The following is a 26,425-nucleotide window of genomic DNA, read 5'->3' on the forward strand; positions in this document are numbered from 1 at the left end:
ATTATAACAGCGAAAAGGGACTAAATCTGGAATGGGATGTTCCAAAAGCACATAGTGTTATCGTCGGGTGTCTGCAAACTTTTGGCCATATAGTATACACTGTTGCTTGAAAGTTTGTGAACCCTTTAGAATTTTCTATATTTCTGCATAAATATGACCTAAAACATCATCAGATTTTCACACAAGTCCTAAAAGTAGATAAAGAGAACCCAGTTAAACAAATGAGACAAAAATATTATACTTGGTCATTTATTTATTGAGGAAAATGATCCAATATTACATATCTGTGAGTGGCAAAAGTATGTGAACCTTTGCTTTCAGTATCTGGTGTGACCCCTTTGTGCAGCAATAACTGCAACTAAACGTTTGCGGTAACTGTTGATCAGTCCTGCACACCGGCTTGGAGGAATTTTAGCCCGTTCTTCCGTACAGAACAGCTTCAAATCTGGGATGCTGGTGGGTTTCCTCACATGAACTGCTCGCTTCAGGTCCTTCCACAACATTTTGATTGGATTAAGGTCAGGACTTTGACTTGGCCATTCCAAAACATTAACTTTATTCTTCTTTAACCATTCTTTGATAGAACGACTTGTGTGCTTAGGGTCGTTGTCTTGCTGCATGACCCACCTTCTCTTGAGATTCAGTTCATGGACAGATGTCCTGACATTTTCCTTTAGAATCTGCTGGTATAATTCAGAATTCATTGTTCCATCAATCATGGCAAGCCGTCCTGGCCCAGATGCAGCAAAACAGGCCCAAACCATGATACTACCACCACCATGTTTCACAGATGGGATAAGGTTCTTATGATGGAATGCAGTGTTTTCCTTTCTCCAAACATAACGCTTCTCATTTAAACTAAAAAGTTCCATTTTGGTCTCATCCGTCCACAAAACATTTTTCCAATAACCTTCTGGCTTGTCCACATGAGCTTTACCAAACTGTAGACGAGCAGCAATGTTCTTTTTGGAGAGCAGTGGCTTTCTTCTTGCAACCCTGCCATGCACACCATTGTTGTTCAGTGTTCTCCTGATGGTGGACTCATGAACATTAACATTAGCCAATGTGAGAGAGGCCTTCAGTTGCTTAGAAGTTACTCTGGGGTCCTTTGTGACCTCGCCGACTATTACACGCCTTGCTCTTGGAGTGATCTTTGTTGGTCGACCACTCCTGGCGAGGGTAACAATGGTCTTGAATTTCCTCCATTTGTACACAATCTGTCTGACTGTGGATTGGTGAAGTCCAAACTCTTTAGAGATGGTTTTGTAACCTTTTCCAGCCTGATGAGCATCAACAACGCTTTTTCTGAAGTCCTCAGAAATCTCCTTTGTTCGTGCCATGATACACTTCCACAAACATGTGTTGTGAAGATCAGACTTTGATAGATCCCCATTCTTTAAATAAAACAGGGTGCCCACTCACACCTGATTGTCATCCCATTGATTGAAAACACCTGACTCTAATTTCCCCTTCAAATTAACTGCTAATCCTAGAGGTTCACATACTTTTGCCACTCACAGATACGTAATATCAGATCATTTTCTTCAATAAATAAATGACCAAGTATAATATTTTTGTCTCATTTGTTTAACTGGGTTCTCTTTATCTACTTTTAGAACTTCTGTGAAAATCTGATGATGTTTTAGGTCATATTTATGCAGAAATATAGAAAATTCTAAAGAGTTCACAAACTTTCCAGCACCACTGTACCCTCACCAGTCACTTTATTAGGAACACCGACACGTACAGTATGCGGGTCTCTAATCAGCCGATCCCTTGACAACAGCACGATGCATCAAATCATGCAGACCAAATCAAGAGCTTCACTTAATGTTCACAATATTCAAACATCAGAATGGGAAAATGGTGATCTCAAAGTGTGGCACGGGTGTTGGTTTGAGCCAGATGGACTGGTTTGAGTATTTCACAAATTGCTGATCTCCTGGGGTTTTCACACACACACACACACACACACACACACACACACACACACACACACACACACACACACAACAGTCTCGAGATTTTACACAGAATGGTGCAATAAAACAAAAAACATTGAGTTCTGTGGGTGGAAACAAACACGCTGTTGATAAGAGAGGTCCAATTCACTTCATAAGTCACATTATTAGTTGATTAAGACCCATCTGTGTGCAATCAAAGTATCACACGATCTGTCACATGATGCCTGTAGAACTCAACATGTTCTGGAAGGACCGTGACTCTGCAACATGACTAAGCAAGCAACATGAGAACCAAGGAGCCTCCAAACAGGTCAGAGACAAAGTTGTGGAGGAGTATAGATCAGGGTTGGGTTATAAAAAAATATCCCACACTTTGAATATCCCACGGATCACCATTAAATCCATTATAGCAAAATGGAAAGAATATGGCACCACTACAAACCTGACAAGAGAAGGCCCCGCCCACCAAAACTCACAGACCGGGCAAGGAGGGCATTAATCAGAGATACAACAAAAACACCAAAGAGAACACTGAAGGAGCTGCAAAGATCCACAGCGGAGATGGGAGAATCTGTCCATAGGACCACTTTAAGCTGTACACTCCACAGAGCGGGGCTTTATGGAAGAGCGGCCAGAAAAAAGCCATTGCTTAAGAGAACACATTTGGAGTTTGCCCAACAGCATGTGGCAGACTCCCCAAACACATGGACGAAGATTCTCTGGTCAAATAAGACTAAAATTGATCTTTTTGGTCATCATGGGAAATGCCATGTGTGGCGCAAACCCAACATCCTGAGAACACTATTCCTACAGTGAAGCATGGTGGTGGCAGCATCATGCTGTGGGGATGTTTTCCATCTGCAGGGACAGGAAAGCTGGTCAGGACTGAAGGAAAGATGGATGGCACTAAATACAGGGCAATTCTGGAGGAAAACCTGTTTGAGTCGGCCAGAGGTTTGAGACTGGGACGAAGGTTCACGTTCCAGCAGGACAATGACCCTAAACATGCTGCTAAAGCTACACTGGAGTGGTTTAAAGAGAAACTTTTAAATGTCTTGGAATGGCCTAATCAAAGCCCAGACCTCAATCCAATTGAGAATCTGTGGCATAACTTGAAGATTGCTGTACACCAACGCAACCCATCTAACTTGAAGGAGTTGGAGCAGTTTTGCCTTGAGGAATGGGCAAAAATCCCAGTGGCTAGATGTGCTAAGCTAATAGAGACATACCCCAAGAGACCTGCAGCTGTAATTGCAGCAAAAGGTGGCGCTACAAAGTATTGACTTTGGGGGGTGAATACCTATGCACACTGCAGATTTCTGTTTTTTCATCTTAATTATTGTTTGTGTCACAATCAAACAACATTTTTCACCTTTAAAGTGGTAGGCATGCTGTGTAAATGAAATGGTGCTAACCCTCCAAAAATCCATTTTAATTCCAGCTTGTAATGCAACAAAACAGGACACATACCAATGGCGATGGGTACTTTTGCAAGACACTGTATTTTATGTGGCTTTTGTTATTGAAAAGGTCGTTTCATTTATTACAGTATCTACTAAAGATATAAGGATTTCCCCCAAGATTTTATAGAAACAAACGATGTGCCCCTTTCCTGCGCAAAAAGCTTCGATACCAGTCAAGTGGAAAGTGACGCGTTCTGGACCGCGGTTGAAACCAGTTTGTTTCCTTCATAGCCAAACCCACAACATGTTCAAAAACACCATTGGTGCCAAAAGTTGTCACTTCATCTGGACCAGTGCAGGTTCTTCTTTGGGACAGAAGTCTTTATCGGTTTTCGAAAAATTGAATTTAATGTATTTTCCGCGTTCGCAAAACTGCTCAATATAGCCGTTTCACCATGAAATACTGATTTTGGCTTGTAAGATGCTAGAGTAAACTACCCCAAATATCTACCTGAATCAACTGTCAGATTTGACGTTTGACTTACTTTCCGAGGTCAGGTAGGTCATTTTCAGTTTTTAATGCACTAATTTCTTCAGTTGCTTACGTGTACAGATGTAAACACGATCTTCAGTGTATACTGTAAACAGATGGAGTTTCTATAAAATTATACACAGCAAGAAAGTACTCTTTACAAAAAGAACTGTATCAGATTTGATTGTCAGTGTGTAAGGAGAGAAGTTGTCGTCAGGCTTTTAAAACGTCACTGGTAAATAGTGCAGTGAACGTGTAGACTGGATGTAGTGCAAATGTATTGTAAGAAGAATAATGTGTGTCTGTAGGGGTGTTCACACGGCACATATTTGCATCGATGTATTTTGTTGCGATAGATCTTACACCGGTGTAAATTTTGTGGAGCGTTCACACGTCACAAACCTGCTTACTAGAGAGAAGTGTGTTAGCGCCGGTGCAGCCCCACTTGCGTTCACACGGCAGTTTTTGCAACCGTGCTATACGATAGTAATAATGCGGAAATGAAATATGCGCATGCGTGAAAACGTACTTCCTTTTCCCGGTTGTCATGGCATCACCAAGCGCTGGGAAAACAACGTGGATGAAGACACCAGTGTTGCCAGATACTGCTGACGTTTTCCAGCTCAAAATATGTTCAAATCCGCCAAAATGCACTTAAAACCGCCCAATCTGGCAACACTGGAAGACACGCAGTTCTGTTGTTGTTGATATTCGCCATTTTGGAAGCGCAAAATACCAGGATGTAAATTATGCAACGCCCGTATTTAGTCAACTCTCCTCACGCGTAGCGAGTCTACCCCTGTAGCGTTCAGACGTCCCATTTTATATCGGTGCTGCCCCGCAAACCAGCATTTACTCCGGAGTAAATTTCTTAAACCACCTCCCGAGCAGGGTTAGATTTGCACCGGTTTAAGCAGCTTTCAGGGGCTACACCGGTATAACTTTGTACCGTGTGAACGCTCTACCGGGGCAGCCCCGGTGCTACACCGGAGTAAAAGTTGCCGTGTGAACACCCCTTGTGTAGGGGTAACTGTCTGTGGAGTGATTCGCGAGGTGAATGTAACTTAGCACGTGGCGATTCAAATCCTTCGACAGCTTTAGGTAAGGGAATGTTGGGAGGCGAATGGCGCTTGGTGTGAGGCGATTGTCACTCAGCGCGAGGCAAATAGTGCGCAAGGCTGTTAATGTTAACGTTGTCAGTTTACGTTTGAAACAGATGAAGACTGACAATTTCAGGTTTCTACTTTATATAGCGCCTTTCACCGACCCAAGGACACTTTGCAAAGTAATGGCACTATTTTATGATTTTAACTAATTACAGTAACTAGCTTGTTACATGTTTACGTTCACTACCAAATAGCCTTGGGCAACCAAAACATGGGCTTACACACTGGAGCTTCCAAATAACCAATAGGCTCGCTAATACAGTATATTTATCATCTGTCCAACCCTGGAGTATTTTTTTTAACAAAACACAACAGTTTCAAATATGTCCAACACAAAGGTCTGTGAAAAACCAAAGACCAAACCTGCAATCATCAGAGATATGTACAAACAACAAAAAAAAGAATTTGGTGCACAAGTTTTAATTTTCTTTGGGTTTTTTGAAATCAATACGGTCAAAATTATACATACAGGGTCCAAGATTTACATACAGCACACTTAATATTTGGGTAAAATGTCTCTTCGCAAGATTCACCTTGACCAAACAAGCTTCTGGCAGAATTCTGGTTGGATATTTCACGACTCTTCATGGTAGAATTGGTAGAGTTCAGTTAAACTTGTTTTTTGTCTTGGCATGGACTCGACTTATAAGCACGGTCCATATATTTTCAATAGGGTTGAAGTCAGGACTTGTTTTAAGCTTAATATTAGCCTGCTTTATCCTCCACAACCAGCTCTGATGCGTGTTTGGGTTCATTGTCCTGTTGTAACTCCCAAGTGCCAAGTCGTGTTCAAGTTTCTGATGGTTTATGCTGAAGAATTCTGAGGTAGTCCTCCTCCTTCATTATTCCATCCACTTTGTACAATGAACCAGTTCCACTGGCAGCAAAACAGCCCCAGAGCATGATGATCCTACCACCACCAGCTGGTACAGTGTCCCTCTGTACATGGTGGTCATTGTGGCCAAACAACTCAATCTTTGTCTCATCTGACCATATGGCTATCCTCCAGAAGGCTTTTTCTTTGTCCGTGTGGTCAGCTTCAAACTTTAGTTAAGCTTGAAGGTGTCAATTTTGGAGCAGGGGGTTATTTCTTGGATAGCAGCTTCTTAGTCCATGGTGATCTGAACTGTAGACAGTGATCTATCAGCTTCCAGTTCATGGCAGGGCTGTGCCATGGAGGTTCCCAGGTTGTTCCTGACCATCCAAACCAATTTCCTTTCAGCTGAGGGTGACAGTTTGGGTTTTCTTGAAGCAAAGTGACTACACCTCACAATAACTTGCATACAATTGTTTGAACTGATCTTGGAATTTGCAGTTGTTTAGCAATGGCTTCAACAGGCATTCCGGAGTTGTGTATGGGTTGTTTTACAATCAGGGTACAAAGTTTGTGTCACAGGGGTCCAAAATTCAAATTGATTCAAACTGGTTCTTGTACCAGTTTTTAAGTGAAGGACAAGTTAAAGAACAGGTTTCAGGTAATTTTTTTGACATGTGTATGGTAGTTTTGTGTAATCTGCTATAAGATAAAGAAGATTAAGTGTAGCTTTAAGCAGGGCTGGGAGAAACAAATGAAGTGATTCTCGGAGAGGATGTTTTGTTTTTTTTGACAATTCAGAATCCACTACTTCCATAGTGCTTTTAAATATAAGGCTGTAAGCTGTGTGTTAGTTGTCTCTAATATTTATGTCCCAATATCTTGACCACATTTTAGGATGAAGATAATCATTTTAGATATGTTATTTTATATTGAAAAATTAGCTGTCTCAGAGAGGACATTTTTTTTGACACAATTACATACTAATTTGATCAAAATAGTCTGAAAACTTACTGGCATTCAACATTAAAACTTAACTATGTTTCCAATGATATGGAACCAAATATTTGTTTTATGGTATAAAGAATGATTTAAGTGCATCCGCTACCTGTGGTCAAAAAAGCACTTTTTCTAAATTACACGAGTAATTTTGCTAAATATGACATATATTGCCATACATTCACCAAAAATAACATTATCACCATTTTTTTTTTTTTGCATGGTAAACAGGGCTACAATAAACAGCCAAGTTTATTTAGTCAAGCCTTTTGATATTAAAGATAATAAGTGTTAAATGTGATTTTTAGCTTGCGTACCCTGATTGTAAAACAACCCGTATATCTGCGATCCTCTTTCTCAGATCTGCACTGAGCTCCTTGGACTTTCCCATTTTACTGTGTTGGTCAATCCGATGAGTGCTGTCAACAAACCCTTTTTATGAAGGCACAGAGGAGCTACCAGCTGTAGTCAATCATGATCACTAACAGGAAGTTAAGAGACCTCGGCCTTGGCAAGATAAAAGACAGTTTGGAAGTGTCAGCACCTCTGAATTAATAATCTAAGTGAGCGTACGTAAACGTTTGACCCTGGATGTATAATTTTGACCCTGTGTTGAATTCAGAAAACCCAAAGAAAATTAAAACCTGTTTTAATCCGTGTGTTTTTTTTTTTTTTATCATGAAAGATGTCTGCTGTACAATCATTCTGCCACAGAAAAAGAACAGTTCAAAGAAATTACTGAAAGCCCAAATATTGCCATGACATTCATATCCAAGATGACATTCATGTCACTGTATGTAAACTTCTAACCACAACTGTAAATAGTTTCCTTTGTCTTTGGTCCGTATCTTGCTGAAGGATTGAATAATAAATCAAAGGTAACATAAACTCACATTTTATGGGCCAAAATGAAAGACAAACACCAAACGTTCAACACTAACGATCATGTGCTCCTGAAGGAGCGGAGAGAGCGATTGACCTGAGTGCCAATGTCAAGGCAACGTTCTAACAACGACAGTTACCACAGAAAACATTCGATTTTGAACATGATCATAGACAAGGTGAGAGGTTAACTCTGGACCGGACTATTTAACTTATTTTATTTGAGAAGAGTAATTAATTGCCAAAACAAGTGTGAAAACGACACCCATGAAATCTGATCAGCCATCTGCCTGAAATATATTCCCGAGATGGATAACGCAATAGTGAATAACATACAGTATTAACCGAGCGTGAGTGTGTTTGTACCTCAGGTCCGTGCTGGTATAGACCAGAATGCGGAAATTCAGTGTGATTCAGGAAAAGGATCTTAACATCAATGCACCTTTAGTCAGAACAATTAGTCAGAGTCTAGCGGAAGTCTTAACCCGACTATTGACACACACTGACGCACCTAAACACACACTCGCACCCATAATTAGTCAAGCTCGACTCTATAATCATGTGCTCGTATGAGTTGCTAGAACACTGCAAACAGCACACATCTGGAACTGTCTGAGAATGTTGCAGGATGTCACAACACAAGCTCATCCTTTTTGATGAAAGGAAGTCATTCATAGCAGCAATGTGTGTGCATGTTACACACATTCTACTGTGTAAAAAATTTGGAAAAAAAAAAACCAACAACCCGTATCCCCTTCAAGTCAGTAGTTCGCTGTTTAATAACAAACAATTTGCTATAGCAATTCTAAGAGCACAGCAAGCTAGCTATGTAGCCTTTGTTACATCTGGAATTTATATAACATAAAAATTGCTTCACACGCAGCGCTGACAGATGCATGCTGGAACCCAGCGGAAGAATCAGGTTTCTTCTTGGTGGTACTGTGCATGAGGGGGGGAAAAAAAAAGCACAAGATCAGCAACTTCCTCAGCTAGCTCTCCCACAGGGTGAAAATACATATGGTCTTAGCAAGCACTTGTTTACTTTTGCTAAATCGAGAAATACGACACACAGAGCTTTCTCTTCACTCTATTTGACTTTATTCCGCACTCACGTGGCAGTTTAACAGAACTAAATTATGCGCACTTTTACATATCCATTTATGGATACGAATGTACAAAACAAGAGGCAGGTCCATAAGTATTTGGACAGCGACGCAATTTTGGTCGTTTTGCTTCTCTTCACTATGGAGTCACAGGCGTGCCATAAGTTAAGGCCCGGTCCCACTGCACTTACGGATGCAAAGAGGATGTAAAACGTAAAAAAATCTTTGCCATCCGTTGGAAAACGCTATGCATCTGTTGTGTACTCATTGCATACGTGCTTCATACGCTCTATCCATCGAGCATCCGTCCACTGTGATTTCATCCGCACAAAAAGTTTTGAGCTGCACAAAACTTTTAGAACGGATGAACTTTCCGCCGTGTACGATGTAAATCCGCGACACATACGAGCAACAAACGTTCTATGTCCGTCATCATCCGTTAAACGTCTGCTGTATCCTCTCTGCATCCTCTGGGCATCCTCGCAACTCACATCCGCTGCAGCTGAAAACGGAAAGAGGGAGGAAAGATAAGGTACATGAAACGTCTATTCGTCGTTAGTAGCACGGAAATAGAAAGGATGTAAGCGTATGCATCTCGTATATAAAGTATTCAAAACGGACAAAGCATTTATATCTGGGATGTATCTCGTATATTTAGGATGTCTGGAGTATGTCTAGAGTATGTAGAAGGACACCTAGCGCAGTGAACGGTCTGCATCCGATATACATCCGCGCAACATCCCCTTTGTTTCCGTTAGGCGTACGTGATGCAGCCCCTTCATCCGCTATGCATCCGCTCTTTCTGCTATGCGTCCGCTTCTCAGTTATCACCAGTAACCCCTTCGGAGCTGTCATCCACTTCCATCCGCTTTCATCCGCTAGGCTTCCTATGAACATGCGTTTAACATCCCCGCTATATACTACCCACGTCCGTTCTTTTCCGTTCTGTTTTCGCAAATTTTCGCCAATTTTGTCCATTTCTGGAGCGGATGAAAACGGATAGAGCCACCCCCGAAATTTTGCTCGTCTGCTGTGTCCTTTTTGCATACGTTTTGTGTCCATCGGCCAGTGGGACCGGGCCTTAAAGAATAAATCTGCGAAAGAATAAGAAAATGAATGTTTTTCTTTATTGCTTTTGCGATTCTCTTTCGCTTTCTTTTTCCCTATTGGTTTTTCATTTGCTTGAGGGGCCAAGCTGTCAATCAACTGGCTTTGGGCGGGTCTTCCTGCCCAGGCTGAGTTAGCCTGGGCCCGCCCATCCTAAGCGTGACGCAACACGGGGGCCTGTTGCGAACTTAGTCTGGCAAGGCAAGCTATCTCCAGCTCTTCCAAGCTCCCGAAAAATCGGGAGCCAATCAACTTTGAGCATCTCCAACGGCCCTGGGTAGAGGCGTGTTCAAGGCAGTGACGTAGTAGAACTGCGACCGGAAGCCATCGATTGTTTACAGAATCTATGCCGGAAGCGCTTCATTCACAAGAAACATTACGAACATGGAGCAGCAGCAAGCCTTTGACACAGCAGTAGATGCTGTATTGAAAGCATTCAATGGGAAGTTCTCATTGAAAACGGAGCAAAGAGCAGCCCTGGAGGTATTTATTCTCCTCCTTCTTCTTCCTGTTACTCAAGCAGTTTCCGTCGCGTCACATACGTCAGAGGAAAGAGTGATGTGATTGGTTTAAGCCTCGTCACAGCCTTTTCTGGCTTCGACCAGTAGCAAACTGAGGCATTTCAGAGAGGCGGGTCAACCACGCGCTTTGGGAAACGGTTGGGCTTAATATCTTTGCCAGACCAATGCTCGCAGAGCTTTGAAGTTGCGTTAGCCAGACTAAGGCTGAGTAGTCAGTCCTTGACTTCCAAGCGACGTCAAAGCAAAATAGAAACCCGGATGTCGGCCATGTTGGCGGAGATACAAACGCGGGGTCAAATGACATTCCGTACAAAACATAGTCGAACGTGCGCAACTCTTTGTTTTTCCACTGCTCTTTCAGCTATGCCATACTGTATCTTTGTGCTGTATATGGTTATGGTCAGAACAGTACTCGTGACTCGTTTTTTAGAATCCCGTCCGTGATTCGGAAACTCTGAGGCTTAGTACGGAGAGGAGACGAGCACGGCTGAACAACATCGGCAGGGCCGATCTAACCGAGGCTAAAACCAACACAGCTCGTGTTTGCAGTAATTATTTTATCTCAGGTGAGACTCAAAAGCTTTCTTGATAATATCATGGAAGAATTTTATTTCGTGTTGCTAGAATTTTGCAATAAAATGAGCATTCTCTTGTCGTAGCTCACTCGGTCGTTGTTATATTTTAACACGTGTATTAACATTTCGCTTCTAGGAGCGCCAGCAAAATTATACGATAGAAACAATCCAGACTGGGCACACAGTCAGAAAACGGAAACGTCCAGGGTCAGACTTGATTCTTCGGCAGCCAAACCAGATAGAACATGAAATATGGGTACTCGATGGTCGGTAGAAACGTCTTATCTTCAGAAAAGTCTTTTTTAAATAATATGGGTCAAAACCACACATCTTCTCTTTGTATCGAATCTTCACTCAACCGTTCAAATCGTGGTAATACTGAGAAAATTCAGCATTGTTTACAGACACGCTTTCAGCGGTTGCCATCCTAATCGCTTTGTATATCCACCATCATGGCGGACGCTCGTGACGTAGCACATTTTGATCACGTAGTTGCAAGTCATCTATTCTTGCACATGTGAATTCTGCTTTGTGTAGTGTGAAATGTGGTAGCGGTTTGAATCAGGGAGGGAAGAAGAGGATTTGCTCCCTCTATGTGTTTTTAACATTTATTTTATTATTCTTTTGCAGATATATTCTTTTTACGGAACTCCTGTGACACCATACTTCACCACCACAATGGATTTGCAATGAAACAAACAAGGTGTCACTGAAGTGTAGATATCACGTGAACGGTTTAGGAATTACAGGCATTTTTTTCATTCTTCCTCCATTGTCATCGGCTCAATGGTAAGTGGACTATTATGGCCCGTTTCCTCAATATGTCATAACAAATTAAGGAGATAAAAGGTTTGGAGTTGATTCCAACTGTTGCAGTTGCATTTGGGAGCTGTTCATGAGAAATTTCAATATGCGGTCCAAAGAGGTGTCGATGCAAGTGAAGGAGGCCATCATTAGGCTGAAAAAAACAAACAAACCCAGATCTATCTGAGAGAGAACTGTGAGTTGGCCTAGTGGTTAGCGCGTCCGCCTCTTGATCAGGAGATCGCGAGTTCTACTTGCGGTCGGGTCATACCAAAGACCATCACAAAAATGGTACCTACTGCCATCTGGTAAGGCACGCTGCAATACAGATGCGAGTGGGGAGTCAAACTCTTGCGGTTACCAGAGGACTAGCCCCCCACTGTAACCCTAGCTATATAGGTGAGAGGCCAAGGGCTAGACTTAGACTAACCGAGAGATAACAGAAACTTTAGGAAAAGAAGGAATGCACTGGCAAGCTCGACAACACCAAAAGGCCTGGAAGACCACGGAAGACAACTAAAGTGGATGATCACAGAAGTCTTTCCTTGGTGAAGAAAAACCCCTTCACAACATCTAGTCTACTCAAGACCATACTTGAGGAGGTAGGCATCTAATTGTCGACATCTACAATCAAGACACGGCTTCATGAATGAAAATACAGAGGGTTTACCTCAAACCACTGGTAACAGTCAAGAACAGAAAGCATGGATTAGACTTGGCTAGAAAACATTGCACAGTTCTAGAACAAGATTCTTTGCAGCAATGAAACCAAGAGTAACCTGTACCAGAATGATGGGAAGAGAAGACTATGGAGAAGAAAGGGACGGGCTCATGATCCAAAGCATACAAGATCATCTGTCAAACATGGTGGAGCCAGTGGTATGGAATGGGAATGTATGGCTGCCAACGGAATTGGATCACTGGTGTTTATCGATGGTGTAATTGCAGATAGAAATAGCAGGGTGAATTCTATGTAAAAACAATGGCTGTAATTCCAAAATAGTTTATGCAATCTTTTTGTTAAACCCCTTGAATTAAAGCTGAAAGTCGACGCTCCAGTCACATCTTGATTGCTTTGCTTTATTTCAAATTTCAATGTGGTGGTGTACAGAGGCAAATTTACGAAATTGCGTCACTGTACAAATATTTACAGACCTGATGGTAAATCCAAGTTAAATAATAGCACATTTAAAATACAGCACATACCTCTGCATTCAGAATTCAGAATTATTAGGGATGACATAAATGATATTCTATATCTTTCAGCCATCATTTTGGGAATCTGCAATCCTTCTGGTTTGCCCGAATGATATCTGGGCCTTACGGAAAGGCAGGCAATCTGTCAAACAAGAACTGAGTAAGCTGAAGGCAAATTCCATGCACAAGTTAGTTCTTTTCTCTTGGACAGTCGTCAGTTGTTTTCAGTACTTCTTGATTAGGAAGAGTACACTTTGCCAATGATGATTCACCAGGCACGTTTTTGAAGTGCTGACTTATAATCATCTCACACTTAATATTTAGTGTCCTAAATGGAGGCGTATGGGCTTAAACTGCCAACCACAACGATCTAGCTGCACATACCCCCAGCAATCTCATAGTCAATAAGTCAGGAAGTTCACTATTAAAACCTTCAAGACCATTAAGAGGCTCTTGGAATAAAGCCTTTTGATAAACATCGCTTTTGATATCAAAACAAATGCCCCACTTAACTGTTTTTAAGGATTGTTACCCCTTTTTTGCTCTAATTTGTCTTGGCCAATTCCCAGCCACCAGTCAGCTCTTCCCTATCAGACAACAGCTACCAACCAGGGAGGGTGAAAACTAACATGTGCCTCTGCCAAGACACGTGAAGACAGCCAACCAAATCTTTTTTTCTACTGTTGCTTATTCTCCATCACAGGGCAGCATAGCACAGCTGAAGGAAAGGACTATCTACCCTCTTCAACATACATGAACTCACAAATGCCCATGATTGGCTAATGTTGCTGTGACTGGCAGGGCAGAGAGAGTATGTCATCCTTTCTACCCAGACAGCATGATCAATTTTGCTCTCTTGGACTTCTGGGTGGGATTCGGATTCAAATTCTTTTCTGTTGCAACACTCATGAGCCCGCATTTTACAACAAGAGTGCTCTGAGAGCACAATATCCCCCGCTGGCAACTGTGCCATAACTCTGGTAAAATGCGACTGAATTGAACGCAATTGCAATAGCCGTATTACCGACATATAAGAAAGAATCCTGTCAAGTTTCGTGAAATTCATTCAAAAATTGTGAGAGGAGTTGATTTCAGAAGGTGAGTACCCTTCCTGGGATGGACGGATGGACTGACATCGCCATGACATAATCCCCCTTCGGGCGTTTTGGCCAGCAGGGGATAAAAATTGTGAGGGAAGCTGATTTCAGAAAGCAAGCACACCTTGATGAAATTGCCAAGGTACAAGTTTGTTAATAATCAAGGGCATAACTCTGGTAAAATATACCCAAATTAAACTGTCTTATAACAAAGCCTTTTGCCAAGTTTGGTGAAATTCCTCCACAAATTGTGAGAGGAGTTGATTTCAGAAGAACGTACACCCTCATGAAATTGTCAAAGTACAAGTTATTTAATCAAGCGTCAAAACTCTGGTAAAATTTTCACAAACGAAATTAAATCGCAATTTGCGTATTACCGTCATATAACAAGGCCCTTTGCCAAGCTTCGAGAAATTCGTCCAAAAATTGTCAGAGGAGTCGATGTCAGAAGGCAAGCACGCCTTCATGAAATTGTCAAAGTACAAGGTTATTAATCAAGGGCTGTAACTCTGGTAAAATGCGACCGAATTGAACAAAATAATAATATGCGTACTACCGACATATAACAAGGCCTTTTGCCAAGTTTGGTGAAATTCCTCCAAAAATTGTGAGAGGAGTTGATTTCAGAAGGAAAACACGCTCTCGAGAAATTGTCAAAGTATAATTTTGTTAATTATAAAATCATAAAATGTGACCAAATTTAATGAAATTATAATATGCGTAGTACCGACATACAACAAAGAATCCTGCCAAGTTTTGTGAAATTCCTCCAAAAACTGTGAGAGGAGTTGATTTCCGAAGGTGAGCACCCTTCTCGGGACGGACAGATGGATGGACGGACGGACATCGCCACAACATAATCCCCCTTCGGATCTTTCGGCCAGCGGGGGATAAAAAAAATTGCTGAATACAATGAATGGATAATCTGAGCTACACAGTCTACAGGTAAAAAGGTCATTGGTAATTGGAAATGTTCAGTCTTTCACAAGCAAGGATGGGGCGTGGTTCACCACTTTATGAAAAATTGCGTGAGTAAATAGTTCAACTGTTTAGGAACAACATTTCTCAGCATATAACTGCACAGAAATAAGGGATTTCACCATCGACAATCCATAATATCATCAATAGAGTCAGAGAATCCAGAGAAATCTCTACATGTAGGCGGCAAGGCCAAAAGCCAACACTGAACGCCTGTGACCTTTGATCCCTCAGGCGGCACTGCATTAAAAACCGACATAATTGTATAAAGGATATTACTACATGGACTCGGGAACACTTCGGGAAACCGTTGTCATCTATCATGTTTGTTTTGCTGCTGCATGGACAATGCAAAGCGAAAGCCACATATCAACAACATCCAGAAGCGCTGCAGAATTCTCTGGGCCCGAGCTCATCTGAGACGGACCGACACAAAATGGAAAACTTTGCTGTGGTCTGCTGAATCCATGTTTCGAATTGTTTTTGGAAATCATGGACATTGTGTTTTCCATGCTAAAGAAGAAAAGGACCATCCAGATTGTTACCAGCGCAAAGTTCAAAAGCCAGCATCTGTCATGGTATGGCGGTGTGTTAGTGCCCATGGCATGGGTATCTTGCACATCTGTGAAGGCTCCATTAATGCTGTAAGGTACATGCAGGTTTTGGGGCAACATATGCTGCCATCCAGACTACGCCTTTTTCAGGGACGTCCCCGCTTATTCCAGGAACACAACGCCAAGCCACGTTCTGCACATGTTACAACAGTGTGGCTTCATAGTAAAAGAGTGCAGGTGCTAAACTGGCCTGTCTGCCTCCCGTTGAAAATGTGTGGTGCATTATGAAGTGCAAAATATGACAGAGACCCTGGATTGTTGAGCAAAAGAAGTTGTATATCAAGCATGAATGGGAAAGAATTTCATGTTCAAAACTTCAACAATTTGTGTCTTCAGTGCCCAAGCACTTACTGCATGTTGTTTAAAAAAAAAAGAAAAAAAAAGGATGTAACACAGTGGTAAACATGCCCCTGTAACAACTTTTTGGAATGTGTTGCTGTGTGTGTATATATAAACAATAAAGTTCATCAGTTTGAACATGAAATATCTTGTCTTTGTATCGAACTCAACTGAATATAGGTCAAAAAGGATTTGCAAAACATTACATTTTGTTTTAATTTACATTTTTTACAGCATCCCAACGTTTTTGGAATCAGGGTTGTATTCTTTTCGCCTGAGTTCACAGCGATCATATTTTATCCTTACGCCATCTTGCATTGTTTATAGGAACTTGAAAAGATGATAATAACTTTTGTGAATTGCAGTAGCACACCTGCCATTTCATTCTGACACTTTTAAAGCAGCACACAGTCAAATTTGATATCGCTGAGTTGATTGCGCTTCCAAATTCAGGATTTCATGTTTCATTTATTCTTCAGGAAATGCTTTAAAGCGAGACGGCCTTTCGATGTCATAAAATCGGTGAAATTTAGTTCCCTCTGAAATTTGGTCATTGTGATGTACGTTTATTTTTGTAATATCTCACAGAATATATCAGGCCATTCTGTGGCTGGGAAGTTATTTCATTTGAAGGGATTCCCGAGCAAATAATGTGCATGAAATCGCTCGCTCACTTTGCGCAGTCAAGCAGACAGAGGAAGTCCGTGTGCACATGCGTAGGTTTACCTTTGACTGTGCGCTGACAGTTACATCATTTTGTCGCTAAACAAACAGCTGATCACGCCGAGGTGCTCACTGACCGCCGATATTTATTAGTTGGGTCCTGCGTTTCCTTTCCTTCACGACATAACGTTTTTTTCTTCTCGCTTTCCGTTACTGTAGTCGGTCTTTCACGTTTCATTCGTGTCCTCTATTTTTCTCTCCTGTTTCAAATTTGTATCCCACAATGCCTTGCGCGAACGGGGAAAGCCCACCATGTCATGCATGACGTAGTATCTTGAATTGGATCATGGTGAAGCAGGAAAAAAATAGCGGAGAATTTAGTAGCTTTCGGTCCACTAAACGAAAATAACTGGGTGTCGGGGAAAATTCTTTTTATGACCTACACATGAAAAATCTGAAAGGCGGTCTAGCTTTAAACATGTCAGGGCTGATCTTCCTAGAACACTGAGTGCAGGCCAGGAATTCACCCTGGTTTGGATTCACAATGTTCAAACACACTTAACTGAAAATTGCTGATGTACTGAACAACATGTTTTTGGCAAGTGGGAAGGAACCGGGAAAACCAAAGGAAGCCCATGTGGACACAAAGAGAACATGCAAACATTGGCACATAAAAACTAAGCTTAAGATTGAACTGAGGACCCTAGAGTTATGAAGCATCAGTACTACCTACTGCACAAATACACATGTGATAGGTTACAACTGCAAACCTAAGCCTCTAAAGCAGTGTTTCCCAACCTTTCTTGAGCCACGGCACATATTTTACATTTGAAAAATCCCACGGCACACCACCAAACAAAGATATCACACAAAAAAAATCTATCTATCTATCTATCTATCTATCTATCTATCTATCTATCTATCTATCTATCTATCTATATGATAATCTAGTCTCAATTTACTCACAATTTCCTTAGTGGGAAACCTGGGCCTGTTTAGTTGAACACAAAGCTGATATACTCGTAGGAATTGAAGAAAGACACACACAAAGATCTTCAAGAGCTCTGAGTCTCTCTCCTTTTTTAGTTTTTATAGCAGTCATGCTTGAAAAGCCCAGCTCACATAGATAGGTTGTGGAAAAATCGCCTTTTTTGCTTTCTTCTGACCTCTACTCATACTAGGGCCTTCATCTGGGTCAGAATTTTCTCCAGGGCCCAGTTTGGATTGTGTACTTTTTCTTTTCAAATATTTATCCATCGTTATCACCGCTGTCACACCCGAAGCATTACTAATTCTATTGTTTGAATGGCAACGGGTAGATACACAGGTTAATTAGCTACCTGCTGCCATCTTTTGGAAGAGTATTTAATTGTTCTGCCGGTCACTATACGTCGCTGGCATAGACGAACGAAGACAAATTATTTGCAGTAAATAAATAATTTTCGGAACAATTAAGTGAAATTGGATAATGTCCCACGGTACCCCTGATGATCTCTCACGGCACACTAATGTGCCGCGGCACAGTGGTTGGGAATCACTGCTCTAAACCATCTTTGAAACATTCTTTAAACAACCAGCAAAATGAAATAACATCTATCCTGCAAGTGCTGACCCCATAGAGGGTCATTCAGATCACACCTGCACACTTCCTACATGTTTTACACACTGCTGATGTAATCGTAAAGACTGCCCTGTGACCAACCCAGGACTCTTATTCACAGTAAGCTCACAGTGAACATCCTTTCAAGACAGTACAATTCTCCTTGACTCGTCTATACCTGTAAACAATAATGATGTATATTCTCACTATCTGGTGTCTTCCAGTACAGCGTGAGTTCTCTTTTGAGTCAGGTTCCTCTCAGGGTTTCTTCCTCATGTCTTCTCAGGAAGTTGTTCTGTCACTGTCACCTCTGGGCTGCTCAGATAATACGACTGAGTTGAACTGAACTGTTGTATATTTAAAGTCATAATCTAGTCATCATCTACAGCATCTGTGGTTGTAAAGCGACAGCAATAATACTCATTATTATACATACGGGGCACTATCGATGGAATAACAACACGTCTTCTATTCCCTTCTAGCGGGTTTCATTCGTTTGGTTTGCAATATTGTTAGCATGGGCGGCACGGTGGTGTAGTGGTTAGCGCTGTTGCCTCACAGCAAGAAGGTCTGGGTTCGAGCCCCGTGGCCGGAGAGGGCCTTTCTGTGTGGAGTTTGCATGTTCTCCCCGTGTCCGCGTGGGTTTCCTCCGGGTGCTCCGGTTTCCCCCACAGTCCAAAGACATGCAGGTTAGGTTAACTGGTGACTCTAAATTGACCGTAGGTGTGAATGTGAGTGTGAATGGTTGTCTGTGTCTATGTGTCAGCCCTGTGATGACCTGGCGACTTGTCCATGGTGTACCCCGCCTTTCGCCCGTAGTCAGCTGGGATAGGCTCCAGCTTGCCTGCGACCCTGTAGAACAGGATAAAGCGGCTAGAGAGATAATGAGATATTGTTAGCATATCGCTTATCCTACGTCTATTACGTCACTCTACCCCAATGGAGAATGAGCGTTGAATATGGTTGTCAAGACAACATGATGTCACACGTTGGAGCTGATGCGAATATCCGGTGAGGAAGTTTTCTGCTGCGCATGAATTTCTTTGTTCGCTGGGAAAGAGAAAGACGCGTTGAACACCCGAAAGGCTACCAAAACTTCGTTAGATATTCTTTCTTGCATATTTACAAGAGAAAAACATACCAATGGACATCGAAAAACTGGAAAAGAGAGCGTGTATGTATTATAATAATATTGGCTGGCTTTTTTCATGGTATATCAGATATATTCCATTCAACTCATCTTCGACTCGTTCAATATCATGCTAGCTGAACGGAATATATCTGATAGACCACTCAACACCAGGGAATATTAATTACATCAGCAATTATAACTGTTTATTCATTGTTTCACTGAGCCGCGGTGCAGTTGAATCGAGAGAAGAAGAAAGTCCTGAGGTTAGAGGAGAATCATCGGACTGGTTCAAACTGACAGGAAGGTTAAAGTAACTCAAACAACCACTCTTGACAACCGTGGTGAGCCGAAAAGCATCTCAGAATGCACAACACAGATCTTGAGGTGGAGGGGCTCTAACAGCATAAGACCACAGCAGATTCCACTGCTATCAGCCAAGAACAGGAATTTATGGCTACACTGGGCACGAGCTCACAGAAACGGGACTGTTAAAGATCGGAAAAGGACCAGGCGATGACTGGATAAGCGCAGGAATGAGCAGGTGTACAGGTGTTCCTATTAAAGTGGCAGGTGAGTGTATGCACAGTTAGGTCTCTCGATAAAATGAAACAACTAATTCAGAAGTCATGTGAATTACTCATGCCATCACTTCACATGTGTGCAGTGTGAATCCTAGGCCAGTCTTTCTACGCTATGCACCGTATATGTACCAGGTACCTTGGGTAATATTGGCTAAGGGGCTTACATGTGATGCTTTTGCTGGGCATGCTGCTGAAATCCAGCTGTGATACACTGTTGTTTCTGTCGATGTTGTCTGTATTTGTTGTTTCCTCCATGCATGGCTCCTGCTCGGCGTGCTCGCTGCTTCCATCTCCGCCTAAGGGTAAGAAAACACAGGAAAGCACAAAACACGCATTAAACACACACACACACACACCAGTTTTGATTCCAAACCAAGTTAATGAGTTCAGGGCAAAAATGAGTAACACGGAGTAAATATTCAACTCACAACATTTTCAGATACTAATTTTATGACAGGGAACAACCAGTTTTGTCCTAACAGGAACAGTGTCTGTTTAGAAAAACGCAGTGTGGCACGAACGCTTGCACGTCCAAGACGTTTCTGCAAGGTCATCACTTTTGTAGCCACAACAGTACGTGCTTGTACATGACTGAGTGTGCGCATGTGGGGTGCACTGGGCATGTTTATATTCAAAGGAGCATTCATGCACACTCTGTGTGTGTGTGTGTGTGTGTGTGTGTGTGTGTGTGTGTGTGTGTGTGTGTGTGGGCAAGCATGTGTTTTATACGCAAACGCTGGAGCCAAGCGGGCTTATTATGCGGCCCAGTAATTACACACCGCTGTCTGAGAGAGCCTGAGCTGGGCAGACATCAAAGTGGTGCAGGTTTAGGCTTCATTGAGGAGAGAAGAGCACAGAAATGGAGAGGAAATGAGAGGAAAGCATGGGAGGGGAGAAGAAAAGTACAGCAACTTAGAGGAAAGGAAAGGAAAGGAAAGGAAAGGAAAGGAAAGGAAAGGAAAGGAAAGGAAAGGAAAGGAAAGGAAAGAGGATCAAAGAGTTGCAAGGTGATAAATATCACAAGAATATAAAAAGATATACACTGTAAAGAATGATTTGTTGTTTTAACTTAAGAACGTTAGTGCCTGGGCCGCCTTAAAATGTTGAGTTCATTGAATATAGTTCATTAATATAGTAAGTTAACATAATGAGGCAAACAATTTAACTTACAATATGAACTTTAATGAACTCAAAATTTTAAGGCAGCCCGGGCACGAACGTTTTTAAGTTAAAACAACAAATCATTTTTTACAGTGTAGAAGAGAAGTAAAAGACGAATATAGATGAGAAGGAAAGAAAAGTAAAGGGAAAGGTAACACAGGTACGGTATTAAAAAAGGAAAGGAAAGGAAAGAGGATCAAAGAGTTGCAAGGTGATAAATATCAAAATAATATAAAAAGCTATAGAAGAGAAGGAAAAGAAAAATATAGATGAGAAGTAAAGAAAAAGAAAGGAACGGTAATACAGGTATTAAAGAAAGGAAAGGAAGGAAAAAGAAAGGAAAGGTAATACAGGTATTAAGGAAAGGAAAGGAAAAAGAAAGGAAAGGAAGGAAAGAGGATCAAAGAGTTGCAAGGTGATAAATATCAAAAGAATATTAAAAGCTGTAGAAGAGAAGGAAAAGAATAATGTAAATGAGAAGTACAGAAAAAGAAAGGAAAGGTAATACAGGTATTAAGGAAAGGAAAGAAAAAGAAAGGAAAGGAAAGGAAGGAAAGGAAAGAGGATCAAAGCGTTGCAAGGTGATAAATCTCAAAATATTATAAAAAGCTATAGAAGAGAAGGAAAAGAAGACTATAGATGAGAAGGAAAGAAAGGAAAGGAAAGGAAGACAAAGGTAACATGCGTGTTAAGAAAAGGAAAGAGAAGGGAAGGGAAATGAAAGGATGGGAAAGGAAGAGAAGGGAAAGGAAAAGAAAGTAACACAGGTGACAAGGAAAGGACAGGAAAGGAGAGAGAAGGAAGGGGAAGGGAAGGGAATGAAAGGAAAGGAAAGGAAAAACCAAAAGGAGGACATAAAAGAAGAGCAAACATGAAAGAAAAGAAACAGATGCATGAGAGAAGTGGAGAGTAAATTGGTAAATTGCAGGAAAGCATGGAAGATGAGAGTAGAAAAAAACAACAGGACAAGAGCAAGGATAGAGAAAAGAAGAAACAGAAGGTGGAAAGCACATAAGAGATAAAAGGAGAAGAAAAAAACAAGATGAGAGTTAAAACAGTGCTCCGCTACATGTTGCTCAATGGCCTCTCTCTCTCTCTCTCTCTCTCATTCCTGGCCAAATGGGAGCCAGCTGGGCTTTATTTGCTGTCCGGTAAATACCCAGCATCCCCCTTTGCAGCTCCACCGCTCGCCTTTCTGTTTATTTGCTTTAGTCACTCGTGCTCGCTGACTCCTGTTTTTCTTCTCTCTTGGCAGCCTTTACTTGCGTTCCTTATTCTTTTCTGGGATATATATATATATATATATATATATATATATATATATATATTTTTTTTTTTTTTTTTTAAACTTGAGGACAGGAAAGACTTTTTTTAACTGCCGGTGGAGCGCAGGAAAGGGGTCAAAGAGATATTGCACTTCTTAAACAATATGGAGCAGATGGACTTGGATGATGACAGCATGACATCCAGACATCAGAAGCTATCCCTTCATTTGTTTTTCTTCAAGAAAAGTTTCTCCTTTCAGTAGACATACACACGGCTCGTTACCAAGACAACTTATAATGAACTTCCTCCCCCATTTCCTCCCCCAAAAACTACAACAGCTGAACTGTCCATGGGGACATGTCTCCGCTCTTTATACGTACAATACAGAGCTCGATGGCATTTCCCAGCAGTTCAAGACACTGGCAAAAAAAAAATTTACAAGAAAGCATGAAGTGTTGCTGAAGGAGAATGTGATAATAATCAGCTATATTTCATGATGTTTAGCCCAGTTCGAAATGTGTTCAACGTTTACTATTGCTGTACTTCGTTCGGAGAGTGTCAGCAGTGTCACTGGTATTTCAGTGAGCCGCTGACTGGAGGTGGTACCGTACGAGTTGTTTCATTTTGCTTTGTTTGCCAGGTTAAATGATTGATTTTCATAAATTTTAATTTTATAAATTGCGGCAGCACGGTGGTGTAGTGGTTAGCGCTGTCGCCTCACAGCAAGAAGGTCCGGGTTCGAGCCCCGTGGCCGGCGAGGGCCTTTCTGTGTGGAGTTTGCATGTTCTCCCCGTGTCCGCGTGGGTTTCCTCCGGGTGCTCCGGTTTCCCCCACAGTCCAAAGACATGCAGGTTAGGTTAACTGGTGACTCTAAATTGACCGTAGGTGCGAATGTGAGTGTGAATGGTTGTCTGTGTCTATGTGTCGGCCCTGTGATGACCTGGCGACTTGTCCAGGGTGTACCCCGCCTTTCGCCCGTAGTCAGCTGGGATAGGCTCCAGCTTGCCTGCGACCCTGTAGAACAGGATAAAGCGGCTAGAGATGATGAGATGAGATAAATTGCATCCAAAGCCTCGTATTTCTTTTAAATGTGCTACTACTGTTTTGCTAGAACTACGTTATCAAACCTAAATATATAATACATTGTGGATCATGAACATATCTTCCAAGATCTTGATACTGCCCACACAAACACTACCACGCAGGCATTATTTTTGCTTTTGTGTGATACATTACACACAAACCTGCGTGACCTAAGAGGAAGTGTTTCTCTGGACCTAAAACTGAGATACTTCCCTGACTACTATTACTGCAGGACTTACTGCAGGTTACTCCGCTTTCTCTCACCATGTGGACCGCATTTCAAAGAAACCTCTCTCTCTTTCGCCATGCTTCTTTCATTACCACCAACGAGAGGGCTAGGATCTACACAAAATTCACTGTCAAGGGACGCGCAAAGCCTGTTGCGGACTGGACGCTGTGAAAGTGTGTGCGTGTGTTACATCTTACTGTGAAGACGTAAGCAAAAAGACAAAGACAGACTAACGGAGACTGAGAAACTTCCTAGAACTGAATTACAGGGTAGATTTAAACTGTGGCTTTCTTTGTGTGCGGTACAGAGGAACTGGAGCTGAAAACAGACTGAGATTATGTTCAGCGTCACATGTTCGGCTCCTCTTCGTGACCCAAAAACATAGCCTTCATTACCCATGAATGCAGGCTTCACGGCTGCTACAGTCCCACTGGTCTGGATCAGTGGGTATTAACGACTGGAGCTGAGACATTATCAAGTGCTGAGCCATAATACTCCATCATAATCCACTCCTAATGCAGTCCGGGGAGATCACATAAACCTAAACTATGCTTTCAAAAAGGCTCCTTGCACAGTTAAGAAAAAAGCAGTACACATTATAAGATATCAGGTCGTTTGGTCTCGATGGGACTCGCTCCGTTTGGCGATAAAAGTGTTTTAATTTAATGAAAGTCTTTCCTAAAGTGTGCTCTTTTTATGCTCAAATTCAGACCTGAGTTAAGTGTTTATAATGGAAATTAACACTGAAAGTCCTGTGTTTTTTCTCCTAAAAGTCTGGTGCATTTGGTGGAGTGAAAGCTGATTCGACTCCGAGCGCGGATTAGAGAGCAGATCCCTGGTCCTTTTGAAAATGGTGGTCTGGTGTTTGCTTCAGTCGAACCCTGGGGTGATCTGTATCAGTTGTGGAAGCTATGCACTATGGGCGCATTCTCTCATGTGTGAAGGTTAAAAAAAAAAGGCACAGATGTGCAGTTTTCAGTCTATACGTATTCTCCCCTTGACATAAATCTATGATTTACGTGCCATGAAGGCACTTACAATACGTGCTTCGGATGGAGCGAACCCAAAATCTTGGGGTTTCTTATGTAAACATGATTTATGCAGATTCTGCCCTTGACTTACCCACTTTTCAGCTACACGCTTCTGAGGGCTGTAGTAAATCAAGCGCCGCTACATGGCAAAACCCCATATTGCCTTTTTAGTTGGCGGTAGGCCGACTTTTCGCGTTAATATACATGTACAAATGAAGTTCAAAAATTCCTAAATTTGTGTGTCGGTTGTTTTAAACTAAAAACACATTTCTCATCTCATCTCATCTCATTATCTCTAGCCGCTTTATCCTTCTACAGGGTCGCAGGCAAGCTGGAGCCTATCCCAGCTGACTACGGGCGAAAGGCGGGGTACACCCTGGACAAGTCGCCAGGTCATCACAGGGCTGACACATAGACACAGACAACCATTCACACTCACATTCACACCTACGGTCAATTTAGAGTCACCAGTTAACCTAACCTGCATGTCTTTGGACTGTGGGGGAAACCGGAGCACCCGGAGGAAACCCACGCGGACACGGGGAGAACATGCAAACTCCACACAGAAAGGCCCTCGCTGGCCCCGGGGCTCAAACCCAGGACCTTCTTGCTGTGAGGCGACAGCGCTAACCACTACACCACCGTGCCGCCCAAAAAGACATTTCTTATAAGCCTATATTACCGGTACAACCCCAATTCTAAAAAAAGTTGGGATGCTGTGTAAACTGTAGCTAAAAACAGAATGTGATAATTTGCAAATCATGGAAACTAGGGTACATCAGTTGCCCTCACTTTCATAAAATCTGATGCATGTTTGTTTGGGTGTTCCTTTTCACCAATTAAGACATCCTGTAAAATTTTTTTGACCATATTCAAAAGTCTAATGGTGGCACCATGGGGTTCATTTTTTGCCAAAAAACGCTTATTTTATGTTTTCGCGTAAGGTTTGAATCACAATGTTGGACTCCATTTATTGATTTCTTGTGACCCAGAGATCATGTTAAGAACCTTTGCGAGGGATTGAGAAGCATTAATGTGATTCATAATACATTTGTATTGTTTAAAAGTAGTTGAACAATGATTCAATGAACAGCTAAAACTCAAACTGTGCTTGATAATATATTTAGAATATGTACTAAAAATGTGGATCTAAGATGTTTGGTATACTCTATAAGGTGCCATAATGTTTCATGAAAAGTGATCGAAATTTTGTCATCAAAGTCATAAAACTAAATGTGAATATTTAGTCTGGCCTTGATCCGTAGACATTTCCGACGGGTGTAGGAGGAACAACCCGCTGTCTTTCAAACTGTCTCTGTGCGTATAGGCCAACGCTCTGACCAATCAGCGCAACAGTGACTGTGACGTAGTCAGAGCGCCAGAAAGCAGTGGGGGAGGCCTTGAAATAAATCATTTTCAAAATGCGTATTAATTAATAAACAGGTTCTAGATATTAAGAAGTTTGGAGATAATAACCACAAGTTTGGAGTCTGTACCACATACTTAACATACACTCTTATTTTTTTCAAGTGTTTTTCAAGGGTTTGCTTAAACTGTTTGAGAGTTTTTATTTAGTGGTGTTTG

General features: G+C 41.8%; 1 protein-coding gene across 2 annotated transcripts in view; it reads right to left on the reverse strand.

Moving 5' to 3' along the window:
* Nucleotides 1-26,425, reverse strand: part of mdfi (MyoD family inhibitor) — a 149,796-nt gene that overhangs the window by 78,082 nt on the left and 45,289 nt on the right. The window contains exons 1-2 of one of the 2 annotated variants that reach the window (XM_060909847.1): nucleotides 20,500-20,586; nucleotides 20,236-20,367 (exon numbers count right to left, since the gene is read on the reverse strand). In XM_060909847.1, the coding sequence (XP_060765830.1) occupies nucleotides 20,236-20,326 (91 nt within the window). In that variant the 5' untranslated portion in view covers nucleotides 20,327-20,367; nucleotides 20,500-20,586. Of the gene's footprint in view, nucleotides 1-20,235; nucleotides 20,368-20,499; nucleotides 20,587-26,425 lie in introns of those variants that run through there. The other variant, XM_060909846.1, reaches the window with a different exon arrangement.

This window comes from Neoarius graeffei, chromosome 26 (genome assembly GCF_027579695.1).
Source record: "Neoarius graeffei isolate fNeoGra1 chromosome 26, fNeoGra1.pri, whole genome shotgun sequence".
NCBI classification, from domain to species: domain Eukaryota; kingdom Metazoa; phylum Chordata; class Actinopteri; order Siluriformes; family Ariidae; genus Neoarius; species Neoarius graeffei.